This window comes from Amphibalanus amphitrite, unplaced genomic scaffold (genome assembly GCF_019059575.1).
Source record: "Amphibalanus amphitrite isolate SeventyFive unplaced genomic scaffold, NRLGWU_Aamphi_draft 000871F_arrow, whole genome shotgun sequence".
Classification (NCBI taxonomy): Eukaryota; Metazoa; Arthropoda; class Thecostraca; order Balanomorpha; family Balanidae; genus Amphibalanus; species Amphibalanus amphitrite.
Genome location: NW_024882365.1, coordinates 61,019 through 87,056, shown reverse-complemented (window position 1 = coordinate 87,056; position 26,038 = coordinate 61,019). Strand labels below are relative to the sequence as shown.

Here is a 26,038-nt window from a genome sequence, read left to right as displayed (position 1 = left end):
ATCGTGAATACATCACCTAACGGCTGTGAACATAGCTGTGAGACTAAATGCTTAAAATGGGACAAAAAGTTGCATCGCTCATCCACCGTCGATGCAAACAGCACAATTCAAATTAAGCCCAAAGTAACATCATTATATAACATCACCATAAGTTCGCATTACACTTGGACTCAAGCCTGGCAATGAAAGCAATCGTGCATATACAATCAGCTTCCGCTTGTATTTATCAATACAGCAAACCGCAACACATTTCTGGATACACGAAAAACGACAAAAGCAACAGCAAAACGGAGGGTGCACCGAAAAGGGTTATCAAGGCTACAAAACATCGAAAACAGGCTACGACCTGACAACTCATAATACGGGGTGGGAGTTGATCTGAAATCTGAATGCATCGTCACTTCCCGAAGGCAATAATGAATGTGTACAAAACGAATGGTGCTATGCCAACCCGAAAAGTCCACTGTCAAACTTAACTATCATACCATTATCAAAACTATATAGACAACAGATTTTGGGACACACCATGCTTCTCCCAAAGACATTGAGATGACAAGCTGATGTCTGAAAGAGTTGATTGTTCGGCAATTCAGCTCAATAAATACAGAATACGTCCCCCGCACTCTAAAGTCGCAGATCATCGTACAAGGGTCTAAGCACACAGTTCTTAAGTTAGTTTGAATGGGGTCATGCTTGGTCTCCCAGCAAAACCGCGATGAGATGAACACACACAGTTGACGCACTCGATGGTCGACATTGTCTATTTTGTGCAGAGATCTCTACCAAAATTACAGCTGAAAATGCTGCAATCGACTTACGTCTCACAGCATCTCACAGTTATTTTGTATGTCGCACTCGCCTTCTAACCACCCATAATCCTAAACTAACCATGCCAATGACCTGACTGTACAAACTAATGTTTTGCTAGCCAAGTGCTGGAGTGAAAAATCCTTAGCTAAAGAAAACAAAAGTAATCCACACTCGTCAAATCCATCTAATTTCTCTCGACTTCAATGCCACCACTTTATTTCATCGCTGAAACGCGAGACATCCTCTCCGCTTAACCTCACTATCCTAACACCTCTCCTCCATTCATACACTTCAATCCAACACATCTTCAGACCCCACCCGTTCCCGGCGGGACACCACGCTATCCTTCCAGGTGTAGATTCCCATCAGCATCGGCCACCGCCGTGAACTGTACATCCTCCCCATCGCCGGCCGCTGTGATGACATACTCCTCTTTGTCGAATTCGCCAGCCTCCAGCACGGCTCCCTCGTACACGGTACCGTTGGGTTCTGTGATGACGGAGAGAGCGTCTACGACCGCGGCGCCCTCGGGCATGACCTGACGGAGAGATGGGAGGTCAGTCGGGGAGAGAGAGAGAGAGGGAGAGGGAGAGGGGAGAGAGAGAGAGGGAGAGGGGAGAGAGAGGGGGAGAGAGTAGGGGAGATAAAAAATACAAAGCTGGTCCAAGCCAATCTAATAAATCACTACCACCGTAGATGACAGAGTAAGTCCTTGGTCATAGTATCAGAAAAGCTTTGACCGTCATATCAATGATAGCCTGCAGCAGCTGCAGAACTGCTAGCTGCCACTGCCTTTTGCTGACGTGACCGGAAATAATATGCGTCCGTCTCAGGGTCCCGGCTGTCGGCAATATCCTTCCGACAGAAGTGCAGTGGCGCAGCGACATCCCCGGTGGCCGCCTTCGGGGCCCTCCAGAGCCGCTAGCCTCCGCAGGACCCCAACGGCAGAAACATCAATAGACATCAGCATCAACAACAAGAGCAGCAGCAGCAGCAGCAGCAACCACAAGAGCTACCACTGTCTCGTCCCCCTTCCCTCCCGAACCTACCTGAACGTCCTCAAACACCACATCGACCACTCCGTGTTTGTGCCGCATGTGGGCGGTGAGCTGCTGCTTCTGGCGGAACCCGTCACCGCACTCCTGGCAGTAGAAGCGGTACTCGTTGTTGTGGATCATCTCGTGCCTCTGCAGGCTGTAGACGCTGACGAACGTCTTGCCGCACTGGGCGCACACGTGAGGTCTTTCCTTCATGTGTACGCGCTGTTGGTGAAGGGGGTCGCGGGGAGGGGTGTTGTGACTTATGATTATGCCAGTGCTCAGTAGTGGAAAGGAGCAGTAGCCATTGGGCACAAATACTTGAAACAAAGCTTGGAAATGAAAATAAAAAGTGGATAGTTAAAGTCCAGCTTTTCTCGCCGGTATACTAGTGCGGTCGTTTTGGCGTAACACGAATAAATTCAAAATAAACAAGCTGACTGCCAGTTTAACTGCTTAACGCAAAGTGTGTTGCCACTAAACCATACACTGAACACCAGTTTAACTGCTTAACGCAAAGTGTGTTGCCACTAAACCATACACTGAACACCATCAGCCTTTGTTTGCGTCAGCCCCACCACCCTGTCCGATTGACTCTCCTAACCTTGATATGTCCTCGCACCACATCCTCTCGAGTGAAGACCTTCTTGCAGATGGGGCACGTGTGCGTGATATTATGTGAGCGTTCGTGTTTTCTCAGCTTCTCCGGCACGTGCTCGCCACAAATGCTACACACCCCTCCCGCCAGAAACCTGCCGGCTCGTTTCTGAACGGAAGGTGGCGGGTGGTCGTCTTCCTCGGGTATTGGCGCGCCTTCCTCGAGTAGTCCCCGCGCCACGAGGTCAGCGTGCTGCCTCATGTGGTAGCGGTAAAACTTCACCTCGCGGTCACAGATGGTACACTCGCCTGTCGACAGATGAAAAGAGATGTAAGGGATGTGGTGAGAGGAATGACAGGAGGTAAGCTAAGTGAGCAAGCCTGAGAGTCGTGAACTATAGAGTAGCTACACCCTGATACTTCACAGATCACAGGAATATGAGATGAGATTAGATGAAAACTTTCACGTTTCCATTCCATCAAAGCTTCTTACAATCCACTCCCCGCTAACTTGAATCTACCGTCTCATCTCCTCCTTAACCATCCCCTCCTTCTCTCGCACTCACCGTCCCGGATATATTTACCCTCCCTCGTTCCCTTCCACTTAGTTATTCCTACATTTACCGTACCGTCCCCATACAGCCATTATTCGCCCACTTCTTCCCCACTCCCGTCTCTCACCGGATCTGTGCTGGAGTCGACAGGCCTTCCGGTGTTCCAGCAGCGACGGCCGGTTGGGGAACTCGGTCCGACACCGCTTACACCAAGGCTTGTTGACGTGCTGCCGCAGGTGCTTCACCATGGAACTGGGGCGGAGGGAGATTGCAGGGGGATGTGTTAGCTGGCAAACGGATACGATGCACGGCTGGATGACGGGCACAACGGTTGACAGGAGGATGAAATGATGTGGATATACAACATAGCTATGCGAGAATGTTAGGGATGTCACACAACAAATAGTGGAGCAGACAGGTCGGATATAAAAAAAGAAAACAATATCACAGTTAAAAAGAGCCAAGGTGATGGGCTAGCATCCCCTCTCATCTCCTCACATGCTCCCTCTCTCCCACTTGCCACCATGCTCTCTACTCCCCTCCCTCTACCCCTTCCTCCCACACTCACTCAGAGTCCTCGAACTCGATATCACAGCGGCGGCACTCGTATCCGGTGGTGTGTGGGCGCGCAGCCCCGGCCGGCCGGCCCCTCCCACCGCCCTCCTCCTCCTCAGTAAGGCCGGACGGGTCGCCGCTGTCGGCCGCGCGCACCTCCAGGTGAATTATCTTCTCCAGGTCAGACTGTAACGGCGGGAAACGTAGTGATTTCATTAGCTCATTGGAAAGCATTTATCGTTCATACACGTCCAGCCCATACACAATGCACATCCACTCTATACCTAGGCATACAAATAATAATACAAAATGGTGCCATCCCTGTATTTTATTTTTGAATTACCTCACTGACACTGGGCCCCTCCCCGCCAACAAGCCCCTCTCTGCCACAAAGGTCGCAAAAAACTTGCACCAGTCCCCCTCTAGCTCGACGATATCCACTGGGAGTCCATTACCACCAACCTTTAGCGGTCGTTTGGAGGGAGCCGGCTTGATGTTGAATTTGGCCGTTTTGATGTCCTTCACCTGCTCCTTTAGGGCGCTAACGTCGGTAAAATCTATGACCTGCCGTCACAGACACACACACAATAATGGGGTCAGCAAAAAGTATCCCAGATGTCTGCAAATTGCCCACCTGACTGCATCGCTGTCTGTCCTTCATTCAATCTCTCTTCATACAGTTCTTTAATTTCCCTTGTGATCTTATTCCTTTTCTATCATATTTCCAGTCCTTCCCAACCCTATGCTCATATTATTCATTATTTCATTGTTTCCTGATACTCTACAGTCTACACTCACCCTTTCCTTATTGGTTTTCTCCACTTCTGTGGTAACTCAGAAACAAGGGAGGAAATATAATAAGAGAATAGGATAATTCTACCCTCTTTCTCACCCTCCCTTAGAGTAACTCACCGTGGGAGTGACTGGCGGGTGTTTTCTGGGCCTCCCCCGGCCCCGTGGCGCTCCGTTTGGCGCCGGTGCTGGCGTGGGTCGCTCTATCGGTTCCGGAGACCAGCGGCGCCTCGCCTTGGGCACCCGAGAGCGCGTGGAGCGCGGCGTCGGCCCCGACGGAGCCCAGTCCGAGTCGTCAGAGTCGTCACCGTCGGCCGGCGGCGACAGCGCTGTGGGAGAGAGAGAGAGAGAGAGAGAGGGTTAGAGTGGTGCAGCGAAACAGGGGATAGGGAGGAGGGATTACGTGAGTGGTAGAGTGAAAGAGAAGTTAGAGAATGCTAGACAATGTTGGAATTGTGAATTTTGGTCCTGGTCCCGGAGAATAGAATCTGTCCGGAGCAGCGTCCCAAAATTGAGTTTTGTCTTGGGTGTCAGAGGGGAAAATTACCCACCAAAAAGAAGGGAGAGAGTGGAAAACTGCTGATTCAATGAGATCCAAAAAGAGTGAGAAACGACAAAAAGCATGCATTTTATTCTAGGGTGTAGAATGTTTGATGCTAACTGAGCATCCACACAACTGCTCTTTCTATAGGTAAAAAATCTAGGTTTTCTTGGTAGGGAGTGGAAAATTGTTCTTAAAAATTGGTGGTTGGAGTGGAAAATGAATTTCATTTAGATGTCCTTTCCTACCCAAATCGACAAATTTTGAGACATTGGTCCGGAGAACCGGCCAGCTTTAACACGCGCAGTGGAAGGGTTGCGAGTACTACGCCCAGTGGAAGGGGGGGGGCGGATGTCGCCCCCCTAAGATCTCAGCTCCCACTGTAGCTAGAAAGACGAAATTTGGAGGGTAGGTGAAGGCCCTAGGGAACTCTGTTGTGTGTGAATTTCATGACCCTAGGTCAATATCTTCAAGGTCAAATGAGGTCAAATGTGGTCAAATCTGCCATATGAGCGACTTTTTTGCGTTTACACGCCGATAACTCAAAAAGTTACCAGCCGATTTTTTTTTTTCTTTCACTATACGAATGAATATACATTTGTGAGTATGTATTGTGAATTTCTAGTTAATCCAGCAATGAATATGGCAGCTAGAAGCCTGCTAAGGGTAAGATGTCGCCGGCTGAAGCGGAATCGGCCGACGCGGGAAACGCGGCAATCACAATTTTGTGTTTACACAATCATAACTCAAGTTGTTACCGGCCGATTTTCAAAATTCTTTGACCATGAGATTGCCTGTACATTTCTTAGTCTTCTCACAAAATTTGACGCGAATCGAATATAATCAGCGGTAAGGAGCGCGATGTAAAGACGGAACCGTCCCGCCCCGGCACAGTCTACAATTCAGGCGGCGCGTAACGGCTAGTGCCGGCCGCCGCGCCGCCGCCGCGGCAGGATGTTTGACTTTACACCGCTATTACTAGAAAAGTTGTGAACCGATTTTCTTATTTCTTGCACGAGAAGATCCGCAGTTTAATTCTGGACAGGAAGCCAAAATTTCACATTAATATTATGTTTGCGACGCGAGTTATTGGCGAAAAACAGGAGGGGCACTGGGCGGAATCCGCCCCCCCCCCCCCCCTCCACTGCGCGTGTTAAGAACACTCAACAGATAAATAATCTGTTTAGACAGAAGCTGGGATAAGTGGGATGAGAGAATGGAGAATCGGGAAATGATGGTATCGCATAGAGAGAAAAAAAACATCGCCGTACAGACGAATGAGGGGGAAGGGAAGATGAAATAAATCAACATGGCGAGAATCTCCCAGTACCTCAAAACCCAATTTACGAGTATACCCATTTTACGTACCTCCTTCCCGTTGCTCAGCTCCTTCTCCATCTGAATCCGCCTCGGGGCCCGCCCGCTGGCGGCTCCCCGCTCGGAGCAGCTCCTCTATCTTGTCTCTGATATGCTGCAGACAAACGGGAGGAAGGTATACGGTTATACTAGATGCCGGCAGCGCTCGTGCGTTGCCTTGGGCCAGAATTGGAGGATCCATAGCCCAATGAAATGTGCATTATTTTGGAGGCCTTGCCTGGGACTACCATTGAACCGATTTTGAGGTTGATAGCTTAAAATTTCTTTGAGCCAGAGGACCTCACGTCAAAACGGTTTTCCGACCCCAGCACGTGCAGCCTGCACCCCTCGCAGACGGTGACCCCCCTGGAAACTGGTTCAAGGTGTTACCGATGTGTCCCGCCAGTATGGCTTTGCCCGTGACCTCGGGTTGACCTGTAGCCTTGACAAAAAATTTCGTGTCACCGAAACTTTGAAGCGGAATAGCATGTGCCACGAAGCACCGAGCGAATCGAGGCCAGCACCAAAAGTTTACCTCGCCGGAGACGAATCAAACGGTCCCACTTTCGTCCCGATCGGTCCACCCATTTTGACTCCAGGTCCAAAAAAGCTTGGACAAACTCACATACTCACATACTCACTGACAAACAGGTTCCGCCGAACTTTTTTCAGCGACCCACCAATGGGAATTTCCGGATGCAAAAGCATGCTATCGCATGCTTTTGATCCTCCAATTCTGGATAAGGTTCTATTTACCAAGCTCGTCGACGGCATTCCCATTGAAAGACGAATTCAATGCAGAAAATCAAGCCAACTACTAACGGTTCTATAGCCATCAGTCCCCCCCCCCCCTTTCCACGCCTGGTACTGCTGTGGTTCCCCTTCCCTCACCTGATACTGCTGAAAGTGCTGATCCGCCGTATTAATCAGCTCCAGGCAGTCTGCACACACGCCGTCTGAGGTGCTGACATTCAGTTTCACATTGGACGCACAGCCACTGAGTCTCTCTGCCAGCGAGCAGGCCGTGGCAGAGGTCCTCTCCAGTACCAGGAGGTAGAGGCCGGCGGACGGGCGCAGACACAGGTAACAGCGCGGCGTCTCCGTCTGAGAGAGAGAGAGACACGGGAAAAAATGAGTGAGTGAGTGAGTGAGTGAGTGAGTGAGTGAGTGAGTGAGTGAGTCAGTGAATGAATGAGTGAGTGAGTGAGTGAATCAGTGGGCGAATGCGGGAAGGGGTGAGGGACAAAAAGAAGGGAGGGGAACCGGGAAAGAAAGGGAGAAACGAAGAAGAGAGGGGAGGGGGAGGGAGGGGAGGGACTCATAGGGAAGGTGGGAACTCCTCATAGGTTTCCTTTCTGACAGAAAGAAAGAAACCTATGAGGAGTCGATGATAAAACATATTTGCTCAAGAATAAATCAAACGACAAGAAAGCAGGGCGGTAAGCAAGAAGAACATTATCAAAGAAAGTTTGTTAGAACAACATTGCCCTTAAGACTTGGATAAGTAAAAAACAACAAAACAGTAATCTTACACAAGTACTCACTATATCCAAATCCTTGACGTCGGAGTCATCAAACTCGGCATTCTCAGCTGCACTGGGGCCCTCAAACTGGGTGCTCCCAGCGCCGGGGTTCTCAAACTCAGTGTCTTCGGACAGTTGAAGCATTTCACTCGAGTCTTTGACCTTGACATCGGTTTCATCCGGGTCATGAGCCCCAGTGTCTGTAAAATGGGAATCACGGTCACTGGTCACACAATGGAGGATCATTCAAATCACTGATGTACACATTTACTACTTGTAGGCTGCTTAAAGAAGTAAAACCCCAATCGTGATTTTTTCTGCTGATAAAATGAACCTCTGGTTTATCATCCTGAGCTAATGGCGTGGTCTAAGCGGCTGAACAATGATAATCCCAGAAACGTCAGCAATGGTGTTGATAATTAAAACAGCAACAAATAGGTGCTCTGGTTTTCACACAGTGTGAAAGTGTGTCCAACTCAGCTGCCGCACGAAATGTCTCTAACTCACCTAGCGTGATCGAGTGTCTAACTCACCGGGCGTGATGAAGTGGATCTGGTTGCCGTCCACCCTGACCACCTGCATGATGACCGACTCGGTACCGGTCCTCCCGCCGGCCGGCAGCTGCAGCATCACCTGCTGACCCTCCTCCAGACTGGCCACGTCCGCGTACCCCTCCAGCTCCGGCGCCGGCTCGCCCAGACCGCCACTGGACATCGTGGAGGTGTCCATGGCCGAGGTGTCCAGAACGGATTCGTCCATGGTGTCGGGTCACCAATCGCGAGGCACTGCAAGGAGAGGGGAGGGGACCGAGGTAAGATGGGGTGCCGGGGTGGGGGTGGTAAGAAATAAGATCCAGCCGTCTACGCCAATTCTACAGCCATATTTATAACATGGATTACTTGTTAGCAATGCATGTTTATAATACACGAGTAGAATTCAAGTTATATGATAACTAAAAAGTAAAAACCCAATATGGCAATAAAAACGGGGTGGCTGGACGTAATGAAAAATATAAGATTAGTTGTCAGTAGATGATAGGATAATTTTGTATTTACAAATATCAGAGAATTAGCGGCAGAACACACCCCAAGAGGCTTTACACAGCCTTATATCTCGGCAACCACTCGACAGATCGACAAGCAGCCTTCTGCACCAGATAAATCCTTCCTTTGATCATGGACGAACTTCTGATGTGGGCAGGGTAACCAACAGGAAAAGTGTCATGTGCAAAGTCAGAGGTGTCCAAATTGTTCTGCTACTTGTGATGATCCAGGAAATTAATCGTGAATATTACGGTCCTGCGTCAGATTTTGCGTGAAATTGGTACGGCAAACCAAGTTCAATCAATTGGAAATACACCGGGTAGGTACCTAAGCTACACTGCTGTTTACGCACATTCAGTCAACGAAATCACAGAGAGGGCACAAGGTCGGTGAATGGATTAAGATATGGTGCTTACATGCGTCAACTTTTGCCGCGGCCTTCTGCAGCAACTTTTTTAATAGCAATGCTGCGTTGTCGCGTTCAGTTCCTTGACACATCGCCAGTGGCAATATCGCTCGACATAACCCCAGGACCAATAACAGATGAGCAAGCCACTCTGTACTGCATGCAAAACTTTGGTGGTTCTCTTTAGACGCCTCAGCGGAAAAAAACTACCTCAGTGCGTGGTCCTATCGCATGCTTCATTATGCAGCATTAGCAGATCCCTTGGGCTTAATAATCCAATGTCTCCTCTAGCCCTGTGAAGCCCCACTGAAGAGTTAACAAGGCCAGTCGCCTTGCACTTGCATATGGTCCACTGCAGAAAAAAAACTCCAGCAATTGGGAGCCCAAACTCTGAAGATCAACCAGCCCAGTCCCCACCTTATTCCCAATCGTGAGGGCTGTTAGCGGTAATATGTTACCGACTACCGTGTTGCGTCACGTATTTGTAATATATATTTGGAATAAATTGCTCAAGCTACGGTTATAGGCACCGGCACGGGTTCGTACGTGTGATTTCCGCGTTTTCGCATACCTAGGTGGAACTCCGTACGCCGAAATTTCGGCGCACGGATGGACGAAGAAACTTTGAGGCAAATGGACGATTTAAGGAATTTCGGCACAAGACGACGAGAACTAACCTTAGCATCCTTCACTCGCTAGCTACACTCTACATTTGAACAATAAATCAGGGTCGAAAACGGGCAGGTACTGTTCGTCCGAGGCCATCCGGCCCCAAGCCCCGTGACATTTGTGATAGCCCTTGGACTATTGGAACTAAGATGCGGACAGGGCTGATCTTCAGGCTTCTTACCTCTGAATTTATGTTGGAGTTGATTAAAACCAAGTGAGGCAACTGGCATTTGGAATTGTATAACTTCAGTGGTGTTACGAGGGCTCGAGAAGTGTGATAGGGTAACAAGGCCCGAGAAACCTGCGACTGTGCATGCCCTGTGATGTAGCGAGCGATTCTGTTCACATAGTTAATTGTGAGACTTCTGAAGACGCATAAATGTCAATCTGCTGCTAGACTGACCAGTGTACCCAAACATTGGTGGCCTCCAGGTGCTGACATATGCTGACAGCACATGTGAAGTAGCGCCGGACATGCACTGAAATTTTTGGCGCAATGCCACCACTACAGCCAACATGTTCAGTGTACCTTGGATTTTTCCAGTAACACCTTAGTAGACCACGTCCATTCAAACTGAAAAGACAAAAATTCAGACAAAACTATGATCCTGATGAGCTGATCTGTCCAGACAAAAAATTTGTTCTGGAATCTATATCACGGGGCCCCGTTCCAAGGCACTATGCTCCAGCACGCAGCAGTGTAGGGATTGGGTTTCATGGAAACATCACCTTGGAAACATCAGCAAACTCAGACATTCCCTAGTCACAACTCTGAAGCGTTGAGCCGAATTTGTATCAAATGCCGCACCAATATGCCGTTGCGCACAGTGCACTGCAGCGCGGTGGCCATGAACCACCAACCTGATTGGTTGTATCAAAATTTAGCCCAAACACACGGAACATAGACATATACTATATATGGAAAGGAAAGTGTAAATTGTAACTCGCAAGTTGAAGTATGATCGCAAAGCATGCTTACCACAGTCTGTTATCTTACACATACCAACGGAATGGTAGAAAACTGGTCATTATTTTCGACATATTTCATAAAAAATCAACTCAGTTCACTGTTTCTCTCTTCGGTTTCCACGGGTTCCCACGGAAATGACAGGAATTTCATCACTATAGAGCATAGAGAAATTACAACAGTCGTGCACACTGCACATTACGATTGTACGAGGACATTCATCACTAAATTCACTATAAACATGTTTCAATTCAAGCAAAAATTGGTTCCTACCTCTCAATTGCCGTGAAATGCAGGAAATGCAAGAAAATGCACCCTACCAGCAAAGCTCTTTCATCGGAAAAGAAGTGGTCAGGCGAAACGTGCGCAGTCTCAAAAATATGATATAGGTGTCGCTGCTGTCGTTCTTGGTAACGGTTACGATGCTTACGATACTTACGACTTACGATTACGATTTTTTGCGTGACGTCACTCAGGATCTGTCTCTGATTGGTCGGCGGGGGAGTGACTGCACCTTCTATAGATGGCTTTGCGATGCGCGGGATAGTAAATGTTTTGTAGTTTGTGCGTCAGTTGTCGCGATGTTGTCTCAGTAATTGTCGTGGCATTGTTGTAAGAGATATCATTGAGCATTTAATATAAAAGTAGGTAGGTATTCTGTTCACTGTTGACATATTGATACTATAGGTATTGACTATTGTAAATGCCAACTGTGGGCCTACTTTTATAGATGCTAATCTGGGTTGGTTTCAGTTTCAATAATTTGAAGCATGGCATTGGGTTTAGGGTTATCTATGGTATCAGTATGGGGTAATGCTGAATGTCAAAAGTGTCATTAATACTCAGTTTGGAGCCTTAGTTGTGAAGATGAATACAATTTTAATATTTTTTATAGGCTCATGATGTGGCTCATTCTGTGCATTTGAAAACCAAAATGGGAACTTTTCACTTGCGATGTCAATGTGCTGATTAAAAAGTGCAGACTCAAATTTGTCACATGATTTTTTACCATACAGGACAGGACATTTACATGCATCCGTAGATGGTAGATCTGGCGTGCAAAGGCAAAAAGGATTAGGTACATCAGGCCCTGATGTACCTAATCCTTTTTGCCTTTGCACGGCAGATCTAGCATCTAGGGTCATGGTACCTCGGGTTGGCGGTCACCCAAGCAATCATTTTTGCCTTTGGAAATCGGACAGCAGAGGTGTGGCCTTAATTTAATTGTTGGCTGTACAGCCTCCTTTCCATGTGTTCCAAACAAAAAATAAAAACTGCAAAAGGAACATTCTGGGAGTAATTTTCCTGGTATTTATCATTATCTGATATCATAGCATCAACCATCAAGTTTGTCAGCATTTAGTCAACAATTGTATTGTATTGTATTGTATTTACGTCATAGACTCATCCCTTCATGAGATCGGAATCACAGGGCTATTCTCGAGTCAGAGTCAACACACGCTAAGAAATGCAATGATGAGGATAAAAAGTGAACACACATAAACCACACTACACACACGATGCAGAAGCTAAAAGCGGTTACAGCGACGTGTCAGCTCATGTCACCGAAGATAAGAGTTCTAAGACCTTGCTGGTAAACATCGAGGTGGACATGTCCCAGAACTCGCGTGGTAGGGCGAGTTCTAGAGAACAATGTACAGACTTCCCCATGCACCCATTTTCTCACAGTTTTTGACACTTGTCTCTTTCCCCTCTTTTCCATTTGCTAGCCCTGCACCAGTGTGGCAGCCATGTCATGGCTACTGCGCAGCATCACCACTCTGGCTCTGTGTCTCCCGCTGCTGCTGCTGGTGCTGGCACATCACTGCCGCGCCGGCGATCCGTTCGCCATGTTCGAGTTCGAGCTGACCCCGGAGGGCGGTAAAGACTGCTGCGCAGAGGCCGACCGCTGTCACCGTCTACTCGATGCCCTGGGACCGCTGCGCGCGCGCTGGGCGACGAGGTCTCGGTGTCCTGCAAGAGTTTCTTCCTCTACCACCGCTCCAGCCCCCACACCCTCGCCAGCCGCCGCCGGTCCTTCCAGGCCGCCCAGCAGACACCAGCTGAACTCTGCGTTCATGCAGCGGCACGTGAAGAGGACGCTGAAGCTACTCCGGATACATGAGGACGTCCAGCCGGCCGAACGCGAGACGTTTCAGCTGAGAGGCCGCATCTCTGAAGTGCAGGTGGGAATGGTTGGCAGAAGAGGGGCCTGTGGAAATCGGGGACAGACAATGAATGAATGAATGAATGAATGAATGAATGAATGAATGAATGAATGAATGAATGAATGAATGAATGAATGAATGAATGAATGAATGAATGAATGAATGAATGAATGAATGAATGAATGAATGAATGAATGAATGAATGAATGAATCTGTCTTGGCGTGTAAGCAACCCCGTGGTTTTTGCTGGAAATGTGAGTGATGGATGTTGTGATAACGAATAATGAGTGTCGCAATATGCCTCATTAATCTTGAGTACGGGCTGTAATCTATTATGTTTGGATGATGTCATATTCCCGTTTCGGTGTGGTCAAAACGTGGGCCGCCCCCGGGTGGGCTCGAACCACCAACCTTTCGGTTAACAGCCGAACGCGCTAACCAATTGCGCCACGGAGGCCCGCGGTGCGTTCTGGTTAGAATGTACTCTAGATCGTAGTTTCTTCATCAGAGGCCTCTTGCACCAAACTACCTAGCTAGGTAAAATCGAAAAACCGGTTTCAGAATAAGCTAATCTAACGGTGGTAAATTTGTTTGCAATAGCCCAATACATAATCCTACATGTGCTTGCTAAATTTTGCACGCAAATTGTTACATTTGAGAGGCCTCAGCTGTTACGTTTGTTTCTTCGAAGGATCATGATTCATGCACCTCGCTGGTTCTTTTGCTGGCTTTACTGCGAACGAAATGCTTATAGCGCGAAGGATCTATATAGGGCAGCTGAACCGAATGATGCTGGTTGTTATCGAGCCATTTCGTTTTCTGACCCGTCTCTCTCTCGCAGGTGCTCCGATTGCGTCAGTTCCTGGCTGGCTCCGACCACATCTCTCTCGTCGAGACCGACGCCATTCTGGAGGACATATTTGCCGACTCCGAGTTCGAGTCCCTGCTGACTGAAGGCCAGCCGCGCTGGCTGCGTCAGCTCCGTCAGCTGATACCAGATGTCTCTACTGAGCTGATTCCTCTGCTACTGACCACCCTCCTGGGTAGCTGGCTGCTCGTGGCACTGCTGTTCGGGAAGTCCTGGACGTACGTGCTGAGCAGAATGCTAGTGCTAGTGCTAGTGGCGAGTTTCTTCTGGCATTGGAATCATCTGTATGTGAGGGCACTCGCTGAAAGACATCTTCAACTAAACCCTCCGGAGGGATGTGAGAAAGGTGACAGGGGCTGGACGGACGGGCTTCTACACTACGTCCGTGGGCTAGTCAGCTTCGTCAAAACGGAGGACAAGTGCCGCCATTACTACATGCGCCTGCACGTGGATCCGTTCTCGGAAGTATCGCCCGGTATGGCTCTGGCGGAGACATTGACCAAGATGGTGCTACATCCTGCCGAGCAGTGTGGCCGGGCGCTGGGAAGATTCTATGTGGCTCTCGGCGCTGAAGTGCCTACTATATGGATGATACCGCTGACGATAATCAGTTTGGGGTTCTTTCTCGCGCTGGTCGTGATCGGTTGTCGCTGTCGACCACCAAGCTCAGTCAGTCGAGATGACTCCGAGGCGCTGCATGTGACGGTCGAGCCGGGACAGGAGAGGGTGTACCTCGTGGTGACGGCTCGTGGAGAGGTGCAGCCGGTGGGCGCCGAGTCACGCCGAAGGACCCTGGTGCAGCGCGCCGGTCCCGAGCGGGTCGGATGGCTGGCCTGGACCGGTCGGGGGCTGGTGAGGTCCGTGTCGGCCGGGGCACTGATGGCTGGAGGCGCTATGGCGGGTGGTACCAGAGCCCTCCTCAACAGGAGAGCCCCGTCCGCACCGCCGCTGTCGCAGCAACGTCTGGTAGCCGTGGAGGAGACTGTGGAGGACTCCCCGTCTCGGTACGGAGGCGGGGATGGCGCCACCCCCGCCCTCACCCCCGCCCGAGAGGACAGAAGCACAGGAGAAGGTCCTGTGGTCTTCAACGCCAGTGAGAGTTCCAAAACGGAGCAGACCAGACCATCTCACTCTGCCAAGGAAACCTCTCCTAGTGCGCCTGGACCCGACCACGAGAGAATCCCTCGATCCCCAATGACGTCAGCATCTCCAATGACGTCATTGGCTACATCTGTCGGCACATCAGGAGGCGGAGACGCCAGCTCGCCCGGTGTGATGGAGCGGCGGCCGGACCGCGCGGAGGTGGCGCCGCGTGGTGGCGGAGATGAGAACGTCGATCCGCCGTCGTCACCGTTCTTGACGAGGATCAAAGAAGTGATGGATACGTCGCTGGAAGACGTGGAGGGATGAACGGGTTGTAGGGGATGAATGCACTACGGGTTTGCATAAAAAACAATGTCTACTGTCGAGATATGAGGCAGTCTTAGCTATGAGTGGAATGTCACATGCTGCTGATGCCTTATTTCGCTTGTCGGTGGGAAGAATGGTTCGGAGTTGGGTCTATGCACATTTTTTGTGTGAGCTGCCATTCTACAAACGTTTGTAATGTGTTTTTGTTGTGATCATTTGATGGTCGGCTATGATATGGCATCTGTATGCGAGTCATTGTGGTGTAAGCACTTGAGCAGTATTGCTTTCTCACATCTCACAAAGGGCGTTTTTTTTTTATTTGATTGCGCATGACAGGTTTGTGGCTGTGATTATGTCTGAGGAGACGAGCGGGATATTTGCGGGATATCGCACTAAGTGTCACGCAATCATTTCCATTGATTACATGTGTGCATTATCAGTTTATGAGCAGGTAGCTGATCAATAAACGCACATCATCTGCTTCCTCATAGTACGAGCTTGGCGTTGACCGTTGTCCGTTTTCAATAGTTCGTATGATGTCTACTGACAGCTATTATCGGCACCATATTCGATAGCCTCGTTACATGTATTCAGTATACGGTACGACAGTATACGGGCACACATTCGCATCACTGCGTTCATTCAATCAAAACAAAGTGCATCATATGTCCGCCACTGGAGGAGATCACACAAAACGCGGCGGAGGGACCGTTACCAAACAGAGTACAGGCTACAAAAAAAGCGACCAAACAATAAGTACCTATGTGCGAAGTCGTAACTGAATCCTCTATCAGAGAGCAGCATGTTTTGCTAAATGAAAGAAAAGAGATGTGAAAACTTCTCCGCACCAAACGAGCCTCATAAGCGGAGAATCAATAAAACATTGCACGCTTTTCTGTCGTTTAAATGAGCCTCATCATGATGCTTCTCAGGTTCGCCCCCTCGAAATTGAATCAATTACATACTCGTTGTTGCCACTCCTCAATGCCCTGACACTAAAAATGAAAGATTGACGGCGCTCCCACGTCCCTTCCTGGCACCCACCGCGTGATCGCGTATCTAGCCATGTACCGCCACACGGCCAAACATTTCATTTGAGTCCTAGCCTCACTTTTCCTCTCGGTAGTTCTTCACAAACTGTACACTTACGACTTACGAGTAAATGGCCTCATTGATCAGTCCAGGGCTGCGGAGTCGGAGTCGGAGTCGGTCGGAGTCGACAGTTGTGACCGGAGTCGGAGTCGGAGTCGGAGTCGATTTTAGAGTCGATTTCGATTTTAGTCGATTTTAGTCGATTTTATTTTTTTTTAGCCGGAGTCAGAGTCGGAGTCACCGAAAATATGTCGACTCCGCAGCCCTGCTAGGTCTGCGGAGTCGGAGTCGGGAGTTGGAGTCGGTCGGAGTCGACAATTCTGCCCGGGGTCGGAGTCGGAGTCGGAGCTGGTTTTTTAAAGCCGGAGTCGGAGTCGGAGTCGGAGTCGCCGAAAATCCATCGACTCCGCAGCCCTGTTGCAGATCACCAACAACCCCCAAAATATCACTACGGCGTCAAAAATTCCAACGCCGGACTCAACTCAAACCAGTTAATAGCCCTCTCTGACATCAAGACACACACACCAACACACGTTATCTTGTGACTTCCAAGCACCCACACGCGCACCGAACACAGCGGAGCAGCTTCTGTTTAGCTCAAAGACATGTCAGCAGTCTCAGCGGCCGCTACCTGTCGAGGGTCCGGTCAGACGCCAGTACAGCGGTTGTCGGAAGGAGGCGAGCAGGCAGACACGGTACTGAAACCGGCCCCAGGGTTTCGTTGAAGCCGTGCTGGTAGCGGATAGTCTTACATGGTTATTGGTCAGTGGTCATCTCGTAGAGTGGTCAGTGGACTATACCGGATGGCTGAACCAATCCCGTCTCAGCAAGCGTCAACACTCGAAAATGAATGTCCTCGTCAATCAGCCGCCTTGAGCCTGGGCTTGATTCACCAGCGAACGGTTCTTTGCATTTAGTCTTACGCCCCTCTGAGAATCATCATACTCATACCACGCCTGTAATGACCACACTCAACATACTGCTCTCACCGCTTCGACAGGCAAAGTTCGCCCAACCAGGCACTCCCTGCCGTTCACTCAGACCCATTTCGATACGCTCTCATTCAGTACCCCACTGAAACAGCAGCCCGTCCAGCCTCTTCACATATCCTCACCGTCAACCACGTCACCGTCTAACGTCCTTCACGTCACATCCTTCCCATCCAGAGCATCACCTTGATGAGGAAGTAGGCAGCCCCGGCCGTATACAACATCACCTCCCGTGAGCGACGTCGCTGGTTCTCCACCTCAATCTGCATCAGACGCCGGTTCACCTTCAGGAGCTGACGTCGGAGTAGCTCCAGCTCTTCCGAGGCGCTCAGAAAACCCGGCGGGGCCGGCGGAGAGAACTGATCACGGAGAACCACACTACGATCTCCGGCACCGCGGCCAAAGCCGCGCCGTTCGGGGGTTCCTTCATCGTCTCCCACTGGAGTCGGAGGCTCTTCGGGAGGTCGCAGATGTTCGTCGACTCGCAGCACACGCGGCGGAGACTCCACGGCCCAGTCGCGGCCGGCCGGCGGCTGGGAGGCGCGCTCCAGGACCAGCTCGCGCGGAGGGCCGCCGCCGGCGCCGTGACGCTCTCCGCCGAGAACGACGATCCGGTCGGGCACGGTCATCATGCGCGCGCCCAGCGCCGACGCCGACGAGCCGTTCGTGCCGCCGTTTCGTGCGCCGGAGGTGAAGTCGTCGTCACCCTCGCCCGTGACGTGGATGCGTTTTGGCACGCGCATGGCGGCAGAGATTTCGGCGGCGAACGCGGCGTCTTCTTCGAAGGCGGCCGACAGGGGCCGCTCTCGGCCGCCGGCATCAGACATGGCCGCCTCTGATGACGTCACTGGTGAAACAAATGAACGTGTAATGTCATTGGTCAAACACATAAGCCAGTGTTCAGTCAGATCATCATGCCCCGCCCTAAGATGGTGGTAGGTAACACAAATTGGTGTCATTCAGAACTGAATGTCATTCTTGTTTTATCTGATTTTTAATGCTAGACACCACTGATTGTAGGCTATTATTGATTGATTCCAATGAATGTAGAATTCACAGCTGAATGAAAATGATTACACAATATGCCAGGGAAGTAGATATCTACCTACACTTGGAAGTTCTAAGTTGCTCTTAAGTGAAAAGCCTAAATACAAACTTTTAGTAAGTTTTAATAGGCTTGAAGTTCATTATCAGATACCATTATTTAAAATGATATTCATCCCATTGCAAGTGTTTTCCAAGACTCAAGGTAATCGTCTATGGATGATTAGGTAGATCCTGGTTTTCTTAATTTGAACATTGCAGTATGACAATGTTTTATACATAAACATTTTCAAAAGATGAATGATATAATGAGGAATACTAGATAAAGTCCCGAGCAACGCATATTCATCCTGTTGAACATTTCATCCTGATCCAGCAAGCTAACCTTGTTCAGGTCAGGATTCATGATTATCTTACCTGGCATTAATTTCGTGCAGTTGCGTTATGGTGTGCGAATTCTTCAAGGTATCCTTGGGAGATTTATTGACTACCTGCTTGATGTTTTCAACAAGTTTCTATCGGTATATCTTGATCTTGATCTCTTTCATCGCAATCGACCGACAGAATACAAATACACACACAACAATGATGCACCGCTTTCGTATTTGTTTCGTCAGAATGAGGCATAAAGTGTGTTTTCTTCTTTTCCGTAGGTACCTACCCCAAATATTGCGTTCACCCTGGCTCTTCGATGACAGACGAAGCATGGAAATTGCAATCGCAATTTCAACCTGGCGTAATACTGAGTGTCAAAGTGCACTTGCTACATCGTAAATAGCATGCGGTGGTTATGCAGCTTCCTAACAATGCGTAAATGCCTGAGTAGATAATAGACTTCAACTTGTGAACTGACCTGACTGCTAACGCTCCCTGATGGCGATATTTCGAACTACTGATGTACATGTCTGGTGGCGCTGCCATCAACATTGTCGCCTGGACCGCTTGGTGCGCCATCTATGGAGGATGCCGTATTCGGTGCCCTGCCATTCTCTCAGGTGTTCTACATGCCCCTGCCGGCTGCCCGGCTTGCAGGGCTCTGATGTGGTCACTTTGGTCTGGACTGAACTACTCAGCCCTGTCAGACAGGTCCTGTATTTGTTTTTCAGCACAGCAGCGCAGCTCGGTGTGACTTTCTACGTGGCGGTTTCAGGCTATCGAAGGGTAATCATCAGTAAAGTAGGGTAAGTAGGTACTCGTACTTGGTAGGTCGAAGGGCATGCTGGTAAGCACTTGTACTGGCAGTACCATGTTTTATGGATGCAATTGAAATAGAAGCTAAAATGCACCGTGGGGTAGCATCCAAATCACTCGTGTATCTTCGTTTTTGTTACGATAAACGACATTGGTTTCAATCGCATTTTTCATTCGCGATCGATATTGGTTCCTTCTATTTGGATTCATTGACCCCTAATTATTGAGTCTACAGCCAGGCGCGTAACCACCAGTGGGGACACTGAGGACCGGTCCCCAGTAGCTTTTGGGTTACTGGGGACCGTCCCCAGTAAACCCGACGACTTCCTCAATTTGCTTAAATAGCGAATTATTGTCTCTAAATCGACGTGAAGAGTAATATGTAGTCAACGACTCAACGGAAGACAAAACTATGGATGTTTTGTTTAGCCAGCGCCAGGGTGGGCCTCTCAGCCAACTTCGCCATGGTGGGGGGGGGGGGTTGCCACACCATAATATCTCGGAAAGTAAGCAAGCTTGAAAGACGCGGTAAAAAGCAACAGATAGCTCGCTACAGTATCTTTCAGAATTACCTATGCCATTTTTGATCAGGTCATCGCTGAGGTCACTGGAGGTCACCAAATGTAAAATTTTCACGAACTTGTGTTCTAAATTATGACAACTTTTCACAAATCGGCTCATACGTCAGAAACCAATAGAGCTGCAGTGCTGCGGGAAAGCGCATTCGATAGCTTTTTCAAATGCCTTTCTGAGTACCTAATGTTCTCAGATTTGACCTAAGGTCAACGGTTTAGCTTCCAGGCTGGCGTTTTTGCGGAAAAGGTTTTTGTATCATAACTTATGGGACTCCAAACTTGTATGACGCTGATTTTACCGGCATCGCGTTTGTCTCGTCGAGACGCATCGAATGAACTATAAGTTGACCTGAAAAGGTCAACTTGAAAATTTGACTCCTGGTCCAGCCCAGTAAACATGACGACGTCGGCCCGACGTCGGGCCGAGGCTCGGCCCGACGTCGGCCCAACGTCGGTTCAACCTCGGCCCGACATCGGCTGGACGTCGGATATGCCCGCATGTTCCGACGTCCAGCCGAAGTCCAGCCGACGTCGAGCCGACGTCGGGCCGAGATCGTTTGCCGAGGTTGACGAGATCGTTTGTCGTTGGACCGACGGGGCCGACGTCGGCATGCTTATTGGGACAACGCGCCAAAAATATCAACCGGCGGCGGGATTCCAGCCCCCCAGTCGCCGGCGTCGGCATGTTTACTGGGACAACACGCCAAAAGCATCAGCCGGCGATGGGATTCGAACCCCCTGTAATTCGAACGCGAGGTTAGTGCGCTAACCACTACACCACGCAGCCAGCGGGGAGCATTCATTCTGGCCAGGGTTCATAATGTCCAGGGTACGTTATGCCCAGTGTCGAAATGGCCAGTGCCTTAAATGGGCCAGAGTTCATAATGTCCAGGGATTGCATGGTCCAAATGCCGCCAACTGGCTGCAGATAGGGTATATTCAAAGAGGCCAGGGTTCATAATGTCCAGGGCACGATGTGTCCAGTGTTCGAAATGGCCAGGGTTCATAATGTCCAGGGCACGATGTGTCCAGTGTTCAAAATGGCCAGAGTTCATAATGACCAGGGCACGATGTGTCCAGTGTTCAAAATGGCCAGTGCCTTGAATAGGCCAGAGTTCATAGTGTCCAGGGATTACATAGTCACTGAAAGTGACGTCATCATGTAAAAAAACACGGAACCAGCTCAATGCGAAGCAGTGCAGTGCCGAAGGCAATGCCTTAGGAGTGATTACAGGCAATAGTAAATCAAATATTTTTAGGTTAAGTGGTTATGTATCTGGCTTCAGGCCGAAGGCCTGAAGCCTGATGCATAACCACTTAACCTAAAAATATTTGATTTACTATTGCTTGCAATCTATTCATGCGAGAAACTATTTCCTTATCCCCGGTAGGCAAACATCATTACCTTAGGTTAGGTTAGGTTAGGTTAGGTTAGGTTAGGTTAGGTTAGGTTAGGTTAGGTTAGGTTAGGTTAGGTTAGGTTAGGATAGGTTAGGTTTGGTTGGGTTGGGTGGACTATGTAATCCCTGGACACTATGAACTCTGGCCCATTCAAGGCACTGGCCATTTTGAACACTGGACATATCGTGCCCTGGACATTATGAACCCTGGCCATTTCGAACACTGGACACATCGTGCCCTGGACATTATGAACCCTGGCCATTTCGAGCACTGGACACATCGTGCCCTGGACATTATGAACCCTGGTCTCTTTGAATTTACCCTATCTGCAGCCAGTTGGCCACATTTGGACCATGTAATCCCTGGACAATATGAACACTGGCCAATTCAAGGCACTGGCCATTTCGAGCACTGGACACATCATGCCCTGGACATTATGAACCCTGGCCTAAATAATACGCACCCCGTTCAGCCAGCTAACGAATCTGGTTTGTTTTGTTGTCTTATGCCCTTTCGGTCTGACAAGACCATTTCAGAGCCGGAAGGATCATAGGATGGAGACATTGGTCTTCTTGGCGAGCACCCTGGGCCCAGTTCATATGAGTCGCTGGTCCCATTGCTGTTACGTGACACTTATTGGAAAGGGCGACCCCACAATGGATTCATATAGCCACTCTTACACACCTGCACCAACGTTTCCCAAAGTGTCCCTTTGATAAGTGGCACTTTGGCAAAGTGACACTTGCCGACTGGCCTTTCTATATTAACTGGGCCCGGCCCTGGTGAGTTGCCGGGGCTGAGCCTGACCAAAGGATAGGCCGAGCAGCCCCCAAGCACTCACCGCACCTGGCTACGGGCGAGCTCGGCTTACGGGCAATCCCAAATGAGATAAAGTTTCCCGTCCAGTCCGGATCAGGGGGTTGCGGCGTGGAGGAAGATTTGAGTTTCCTGAGGATATTTTGAATACAGAAGCTCTTTATGAAACATGGAACATGTATTTTATATTATTTTAACGGTCAAAACAGCGGCCGATGTCGGTCCGACGTCGCCCCGACGTCGGTCCGACGTCGGCTGGACCTCAGCAATTGATCTCGGTCCGACGTCGGCCCGACGTCGGCTGGACCTCGGCTGGACGTCGGAACATGCGGGCATATCCGACATCCAGCCGACGTCGTGCCGAGGTTGGACCGACGTCGGGCCGACGTCGGCATGCCGATGCCGAGTTGCCGACGTCACCCCGACGTCGGCCGACGTCGGCATGTTTACTGGGAGGTCACGGAAAAGGTCATGTTGCATGTCATTTGATTGGTTTGTTGAGCTGAACACGTTCATGGTGTTATCAGCTCTCTAGCATGTTTCTATCTAAAGTTGCGGCAAAAAAAAAACTGTTGGAGATGGTTCATGACGTGAGATGAGTTCAGGGGCATAGAAGGGGTCACAGACAGGTGCAATTTTCCGGTTCAGTGTGTCATGTTTGGTCTGTGTCACGACTCACGGTGTTTGAATGTGTTTACTTTTACTTTTAATCTCCTTGTACATTGCTCAGCAAATAAGAAACTTTTAATTACCAAATCGATTGTTTCTTTTTTCTGTTTTTTTTTTTCATATAGAAAAATATTCATAAATTTTAGATGATGTGGACTGACTCCTGAAGAGACACTTGCCCCTTATGGACATATTTCCCATGGACCCACCAGTTGCCCTAAGAAGTAAGAAATTAGAAAAGAGAGCTGGAAGGAATGAAAGCGAGCAGTCAGGGCCAGTGTCTTATGTTACTGAATCAGTGGATCTCAATTTCCCTTTAGGTGCTTGTCTGCGCTTAGTGAATGGTTTATATGATTAGAAGACCCCGGCTACGTAACCGTATCACTTTCTTTTATTTTTATGTGCACCAAATCACCCACAGAAGTCAAACATAATCTTCATTTCACTTCTATGCACACACAAACACACGAACGCGAGCGAGCCATTTCGCAGATCACTATAGAAAAGCTCACACAAACATAACAGAACCAGCCTCAGCAGTAACTATTTTCAACTGGAATGGGCCGCTGACCTGACCTCCTCCACCCCTGAACCCCTGGGTCGATTGCAGGCTCGCGAGGCGTTACCGCGGTGAGTCCCCTAGCGGTGGGGTCCGCTACTAAACTCAGATCCAGCAGGAGTCGCGACATCTTGTGGCCGTGCCCCTGGTGGCTCCGAGGTGAACTAATTCACCAGCTAGGTTGTGTTTAGCCAAATAAGTTACACCCAGCTGACGTAACGTCATTAGTTTCGCTACAGATGTATCACAGGCGAAAGGGGATCGATAATCTATATAAATAGAATATGCTTGCGATATTAGTTTTGGAATGAATCGACACATTCATGGGATAATACGATCACATTCACGAAATAACCGCATTGACTCGAAAGATAACTTGAGGGCATAACCCGAACAACGGGACCCACGTGACGTCACTTCCCGGCCAACCATGCTCAGAAGACGTCATATGCCGAAGAAACAAGCAGAACAAGTCTTAACTATGCGAACTAGGCAGTCACAGTCCCGTGATAAAACAATCTAACGCCATATATCCAGGCACAAATCAACGTCAGCGAATTAGAACAGCAACAGCGGCATTCAGCGAGCTAAAAGCGGAGCTTCCAGAACGCTTCTAACATCACGAAAAGCACAACAACAATAACAAGCTCCAACAAACGGCACAATCATGGTGGATGAGCTTTAATAAGATGCTGTGGACAATGCCTCAAGTCACGGACAGTTGAGCTAGCAACGAGCTAAGCCCGGCATATTAGCTCAAGACTTGCCTGTCGTCGGCTTATAGTTTGTCAGCTCATTGTGTTAGAATGACAGAGAGCCAGCCGAGATAGATGCTGAGCTATGAGCCAGCCCGGATATCTGTTGACTGCAATTAAAATGTTGAGCTAACGGGAATAGCATTTTAATCACAGGCTTATCAGGGAATTCGAGCATAGGCTATGTCCGATATCCAGCGACCATAGTGGCCAACTTTGTCACAAGTTATTTTGTCGAACCACAACACTGACGAGCCTATCTACCGTGGCGAAGGTTAAACAAGCTCACCACTTGATTGGAAAGTTTGTTCATCCTGTGTGCCGATAGGGCATCCACCATGCGCCGACACTGGTCCAGTTTTATGACACATTAAGTGCCGCCGACATGTTCTGGTGCTTCGCCATGCACCAGCACCGCCTCGTTCCGCAGATGCTTGCTACACCTTATATCACGCTGGGTCATCCCACGACCCCTTCAGTCCCGCCTCTGTCAGAACTATTCTTTCGCGTCTTTTTATGCCGATTCCCTATGATGGACATCAGGAATTAATTCATCTTCATGATATTCTGTCTTCCCGCACCTTCCTTCTGTCTTCTCAGGGAAATATCGTCACCAGAAATCTCCGGCGCGTTTTTAACTCAGACTACCACAGACGACAGCTCCTTCCCCTTCTTCCCTATCATAGATTCCTTCGTCACAGAGAATCTAATCACATCAGCTCAGTGTCGACGGTACGGCGCGGACAGTCGCTGTCTCTCCTCCTCCGAAAACGTGTCGTTCTTGACGAAGATGAAGTCGTTGGCCGTCCAGTCTTTTTGCTTTACCTCACGAATCACGGTGTAGCCCTTGGACTCCATGAAAGCACGAAGGGCCGGCTTTCCACCGCCAGATGTGTGCGCAAACTCGACCGAGAGTGTCTGAGGATGGAGACGGACGTTAGAATAGGTGTAAACGCGTCTTTTATAGACACAAAATTGAAAGATCGATAGGAATAACGATATAAAAGGATAAATGAACGTCATAGTATTTATTAGAGTATAATATTATTCGTTGGTATCATTTGTCTTTTTTTCTCTCGTCGGTATTATTCATTCCTTTTGGTATCAGTTTATCATAGTTAACTGCATTAAAAAGGTAATTTATTCCTGAAGTATAGGATGGCATTTCAAACGCTGACAAATGCATCAGTTCGAATATTTTACGATACCGAATGCAACTTACAAGACGCGATGTCTAAGGACAAACTTTTGGTCAAAATAATTTTCTCATATGGTCAGGATCTTTGCAAAATGAGCAAAACAAAAACTTGACCAGGCTTATCGTGATTTTTTTTTCTTCAAAACTTGTGATTCGAGCCGCCGACCTACCCGTATGTCGATACGGTCGAAAGGCACCGTCCTCAACACGTCCAGCTCGGCTCCCTCGACATCCAGGCTGAAGTAGTCGACCCGCCTCACGTCCAGCGCCAACAGCAGCGCGTGCAAAGGGAAGCAGTCCACCTCGACGGTACCGGAGGCGTTCTGACGCGCTATCTTGCCGACGTTAAACGCCGGTTTGAACCTGACCTGTGGCAGCCGGGGAAAAAGAGGGTGTGGAAAACTGATGATGACTTTGCAGGCCAGGCATAAGCACGGCAGTTCAGTTCAGTCC

General features: G+C 49.2%; 4 protein-coding genes and 1 non-coding gene across 11 annotated transcripts in view; 1 reads left to right on the top strand and 4 right to left on the bottom strand.

Moving 5' to 3' along the window:
• Positions 1 to 201: 201 nt before the first annotated feature.
• LOC122367450 (zinc finger protein 837-like) lies at positions 202 to 11,309 on the bottom strand. 6 transcript variants are annotated; one of them, XM_043340520.1, is made up of 12 exons: positions 11,124 to 11,309; positions 8,299 to 8,550; positions 7,787 to 7,965; positions 7,134 to 7,346; positions 6,255 to 6,357; positions 4,466 to 4,674; positions 4,016 to 4,117; positions 3,567 to 3,739; positions 3,126 to 3,250; positions 2,452 to 2,753; positions 1,860 to 2,072; positions 202 to 1,348 (listed from the first exon to the last, which is right to left on the bottom strand). In XM_043340520.1, exons 2-12 carry the CDS (start codon positions 8,522 to 8,524, stop codon positions 1,151 to 1,153), a joined length of 2,043 nt encoding a protein of 680 aa, XP_043196455.1. In that variant the 5' UTR covers positions 8,525 to 8,550; positions 11,124 to 11,309; the 3' UTR covers positions 202 to 1,150. The 6 variants fall into 6 exon arrangements, with proteins under 6 accessions (XP_043196455.1, XP_043196459.1, XP_043196457.1 ...); XM_043340524.1 differs by having other exon boundaries at positions 11,171 to 11,195; XM_043340522.1 differs by lacking the exon at positions 11,124 to 11,309 and adding an exon at positions 10,887 to 11,093.
• On the top strand, positions 11,242 to 15,786 carry LOC122367451. Its single transcript, XM_043340525.1, has 3 exons — positions 11,242 to 11,260; positions 12,581 to 13,036; positions 13,860 to 15,786. The coding sequence occupies exons 2-3, from the start codon at positions 12,602 to 12,604 to the stop codon at positions 15,294 to 15,296; spliced, it is 1,872 nt and encodes a 623-aa protein (XP_043196460.1). The 5' UTR covers positions 11,242 to 11,260; positions 12,581 to 12,601; the 3' UTR covers positions 15,297 to 15,786.
• Positions 13,402 to 13,475, bottom strand: Trnan-guu. The gene has a single exon. It is a non-coding gene; the product is annotated as a tRNA-Asn (tRNA).
• Positions 15,787 to 15,863: 77 nt separating the features above from the next.
• Positions 15,864 to 19,064, bottom strand: LOC122367452 (transport and Golgi organization protein 11-like). The gene is made up of 2 exons (XM_043340526.1): positions 18,839 to 19,064; positions 15,864 to 18,224 (listed from the first exon to the last, which is right to left on the bottom strand). The coding sequence occupies exons 1-2, from the start codon at positions 18,843 to 18,845 to the stop codon at positions 17,536 to 17,538; spliced, it is 696 nt and encodes a 231-aa protein (XP_043196461.1). The 5' UTR covers positions 18,846 to 19,064; the 3' UTR covers positions 15,864 to 17,535.
• Positions 19,065 to 23,442: 4,378 nt separating this feature from the next.
• The window catches only part of LOC122367465, a 60,860-nt gene continuing 58,264 nt past the window's right edge, over positions 23,443 to 26,038 (bottom strand). For both annotated transcript variants that reach the window (XM_043340560.1, XM_043340559.1), the window contains exons 5-6: positions 25,756 to 25,953; positions 23,443 to 25,305 (exon numbers count right to left, since the gene is read on the bottom strand). In XM_043340560.1, coding sequence (XP_043196495.1) covers positions 25,108 to 25,305; positions 25,756 to 25,953 — 396 coding nt within the window. In that variant the 3' untranslated portion in view covers positions 23,443 to 25,107. The remainder of the gene's footprint in view (positions 25,306 to 25,755; positions 25,954 to 26,038) is intronic.

Coding starts and splice junctions, on each gene's coding strand:
- LOC122367451 (XM_043340525.1), top strand. CDS start 12,602: ATGTCATGGCTACTGCGCAGCATCACCACTCTGGCTCTGTGTCTCCCG. Junction 13,037..13,859: donor GCCGCATCTCTGAAGTGCAG/GTGGGAATGGTT, acceptor TCTCTCTCGCAG/GTGCTCCGATTGCGTCAGTT.
- LOC122367450 (XM_043340520.1), bottom strand. CDS start 8,524: ATGGACGAATCCGTTCTGGACACCTCGGCCATGGACACCTCCACGATG. Junction 7,966..8,298: donor GATCCACTTCATCACGCCCG/GTGAGTTAGACA, acceptor CCCATTTTACAG/ACACTGGGGCTCATGACCCG. Junction 4,118..4,465: donor ACCCGCCAGTCACTCCCACG/GTGAGTTACTCT, acceptor CTGTGACGGCAG/GTCATAGATTTTACCGACGT.